This window comes from Poecilia formosa, unplaced genomic scaffold, assembly GCF_000485575.1.
Source record: "Poecilia formosa unplaced genomic scaffold, Poecilia_formosa-5.1.2 Scaffold620, whole genome shotgun sequence".
In the NCBI taxonomy this organism is placed as follows: Eukaryota; Metazoa; Chordata; class Actinopteri; order Cyprinodontiformes; family Poeciliidae; genus Poecilia; species Poecilia formosa.
The window spans coordinates 92,626-95,961 of NW_006800559.1; the positions used below are offsets into that span (position 1 = coordinate 92,626).

A 3,336-nucleotide genomic window follows, 5' to 3' on the forward strand; every position below is an offset into this window, starting at 1 on the left:
CGATTACTCGATTAATCGTAAGAATAATCGATAGATTACTCGATTACTAAAATATTCGTTTACAACAGCCCTAGTGTTAATGATAACCTGTCAAAATGACCGACAGGCTTCAAATTTTCCCATAGTTTAAAAAAAAACAACCAGTCAAATACGGAAAAAATTTGGTTAACGCGACCTCTGGGTTGGACACGCTTCCACTCTGTAGTTGCCATGATGAGAGGCACCGGGCAGGAGCGGGCATACTTGTTGTACCCCCATCTTGGTGCTGGTACCTTGGGGTTCACCACAGTGAAACAAGAGGGTAGTTTCCCTCCGCCTACCAGTGGGGGGACGGGTTCTGATTGTGTCTCATGCTTGTGTAGATTGTAGCTGTGGTAACAAAACAATCTAACTATGAATATTGTTCTTTGCACTTTTACAAAGTAAACTTGCCAGCTCCTTAAAATCTTGAACTTAAATGTTAAATTTTAAAAAAAAATGTATGCATCTATGCTAAAACCATTAAATCCAATTTAACAGTAATGACATTATCAATAAACAAATGTTAAATTTCTGTATCTGTGGTCTGTGTTAAAATGTTAGCATTTATGGGGGGCCTTGCCTTATAAAAAGCTGCTTAGTTCATTTATGCCTTGGGCCAGTTGTAAATGTGAGCAGCATTACATCATGTTTTTAGATCCACCAACTGATGACTTACTTTGGATTTAACATAGGTGCAATTAATTGATGTTTATTTTAAACAAAAAAGTACATGATAAAAAATGTATTAAATGTAGTTGAATTGATAAATAACAGACTGTTTCATGCAAAATAGACTTTGGATTTAAAATTCAATTCAGCTGCTTTATTTTGGGGTTTTGGTACAGCCAACCATTTTTAACCCGTAGTAGGACAAGGGGAGTTAAAATCGCACAACGGTTAAGGAGCTGCTGACTTAATTTGGATTTAACAGAAATGCAAATAATTAATACTTATTTTAATTGGGGGTTTTATTATTATTTATTGTTTTTAAGATTCTATAATTGTAGGTTTAAGAATTGTCGTCAAAGTCTTCCAGTAACATAATTATCCAGTAATATTTTTACATTTCCAGTCAACATCTTGACCTTTGTGAGTGCGAGGACAGAGGCAAACGTAGAGGACTGTGGCAAATGATACAAGTTTTACAGGTGTGGGGTCGGTTGGACCCCATTTGTAAACACAAGGGTTAATACAGTCGGTGGACTGAATCAGTGCCCTGACCTCCGGACCTAGCAAGTTTTCTGGGGGAAACCCTGCAGTTCTAACAATCGCGGAGTGGGGAGTGGGGTCTTAGACCTCACATGCCTGCTCTTTCCAGCTACTAGCTGTAACTACTTCGAACACCGGCAAACTTTTCTCTGAACCTAATTGTTACGCTCAGAAAGACATGCTGAAGAAAAAACGGACAAGCTATATACAGTTCCCAGGAGAAGAGTAAATGTGTTCGCTGAATGGTGTGGGCTCTGGTTCCCAGGTGAATAAAGAACCAGCGGAGATGAACGCAGCATCCTTTTATAAGCGGCTAGCTCAACTAGCTCCAGATGCTAACACGTTGGAGCCCATGCGGTCCAACCGGCTGAGGCAGCACATCAACTGGGGAAAAAAATCACCCTCTCTCCGCTCACACCTACATTAACCGCCCAATAAAAAACACCTTATTGAGAGATTTGATTACATGATTTTTTGGTATTTTTTCAACTGAGACAGAAATGAATGACTAAAGGCATCATTATTAAACGTAGACGCCGATATAAAATGGACGCTTTGCTGCTCGTTAACTACGAGGCCGAATATGAAAACAACTAGAGACCGAAACACATATTGCTAATTCTGTTGTAGACTCAGGTATGGTGTGAGTCAATCTAATAGAGCTGTGAAAGTCAGTTGTCGTGTTTCCTCCGCTAAGATCTTACCTCCATCCTCTCTGCTGGCGCGGCCATTTCGATCTTCTGCTGAACGTGGTTGACTTCTTCCTCTACTATTTCCCTTTCCTCTAAACAGTTCCAATCGTCCTCTGTCAGGAGCTCACTGACACCTACCGGCAGTTCTCTGCTTAACAACCACAGAAAGAAGGAAGAAAGGATTGTCCTTGCTGTAATTCCTGAGGAGTGTGATACTGTTTGATTGCGTAACCAATTAAATGTGTGAACCAAGGTTTATGCTCTTACTTGGGTTATGTGTTGTTAATCAACAACACATTTCTAAGAGCCTCTTAGAATTGCATTGTCGATTAAGTTAAGTCCTTTTTAACGGTAACTGACAGCTTTACCAATTTACCATTGGAATGGTGTGGGCTCTGGTTCCCTGGTTCCCAGGTTTACCAATTTACCAGACCCAGTGAAATTTTCCACTGGGTCTGGAAAATTTCACTAGTCCAGTGAAATTTTCCATTATCTAAATTTTCCATTATTTCCATTAACAGTGTTATTGTCTTTGTACAGCACTTTGGTGCAGTTTTAACCTGTTAGATATGTTTCTCTGTGAAGAAGAGCTTGGAAAATGCCCACACACATAACCATTCACATATAATTAATAATTAATTAACTAATAATTAATTATAATTAAATATTATTTTGATTATATTCTAATTCAGAATATAATCAAAATTATAGATTTAACATCTAAATTAAATCTACATTCAGATGTTAAATTTAACATCTAACAAGATGTTATTTCAGTTGTTTTCTGTTGGAAAAAATGTGTGGGAAAACGGTGTAGGCATATCATCAGAAACTTTTGATAAACAACAAAATGAAAGTTTTCTCCTTTAAACTGTTGCACAGAACTTGTCCTACTAATCCTCAAAACCAGAACCACAAGTGGAGAAGCAAACAGCATTCAGTTTTATCCTCCTCTAATCTGAAACAAACTTCCAGAAAACCGCAAATCAGCTGAAACAATGAGTTCTTTTAAATCAAGGCTAAAATTCCATTTGTATAGAGTTGCCTTTTATTAATAATAACTGGGACATTCATTAATTCTTGCCTTCTTTTCTATATTTGACGATAATGATTTAATGTTTTGATATTGGCGTTTAAAAGCATGCAATGTTGGTTGCTTTTTTGACATTTCATGTTGTCAACTTAATTGTTTTTTGTGTCTTCTTTTTGTCATGTAAAGCACTTTGAACTTATGGAGAGCCATTTGCGCCAAAATTAAATAAATAAATAAATGGGTTAAATAAATAAAAAATGAGTAAAATAAATCAAAAAATGAAGTAAATGAGTGAAATAAATGAAAAATTTGTTAAATAAATAATTTAGCTTTTTCATTAAACCAATTTTTAATTTATTTATTTTTCATATCAATTTCCCA

General features: G+C 36.4%; 1 protein-coding gene across 2 annotated transcripts in view; it reads right to left on the minus strand.

Moving 5' to 3' along the window:
* The window catches only part of prmt1 (protein arginine methyltransferase 1), a 24,167-nt gene extending 22,127 nt beyond the window's left edge, over positions 1-2,040 (minus strand). The window contains exon 1 of one of the 2 annotated variants that reach the window (XM_007541619.2): positions 1,935-2,040. In XM_007541619.2, coding sequence (XP_007541681.1) covers positions 1,935-1,961 — 27 coding nt within the window. In that variant the 5' untranslated portion in view covers positions 1,962-2,040. The remainder of the gene's footprint in view (positions 1-1,934) is intronic. The other variant, XM_007541620.2, reaches the window with a different exon arrangement.
* Positions 2,041-3,336: the final 1,296 nt, after the last annotated feature.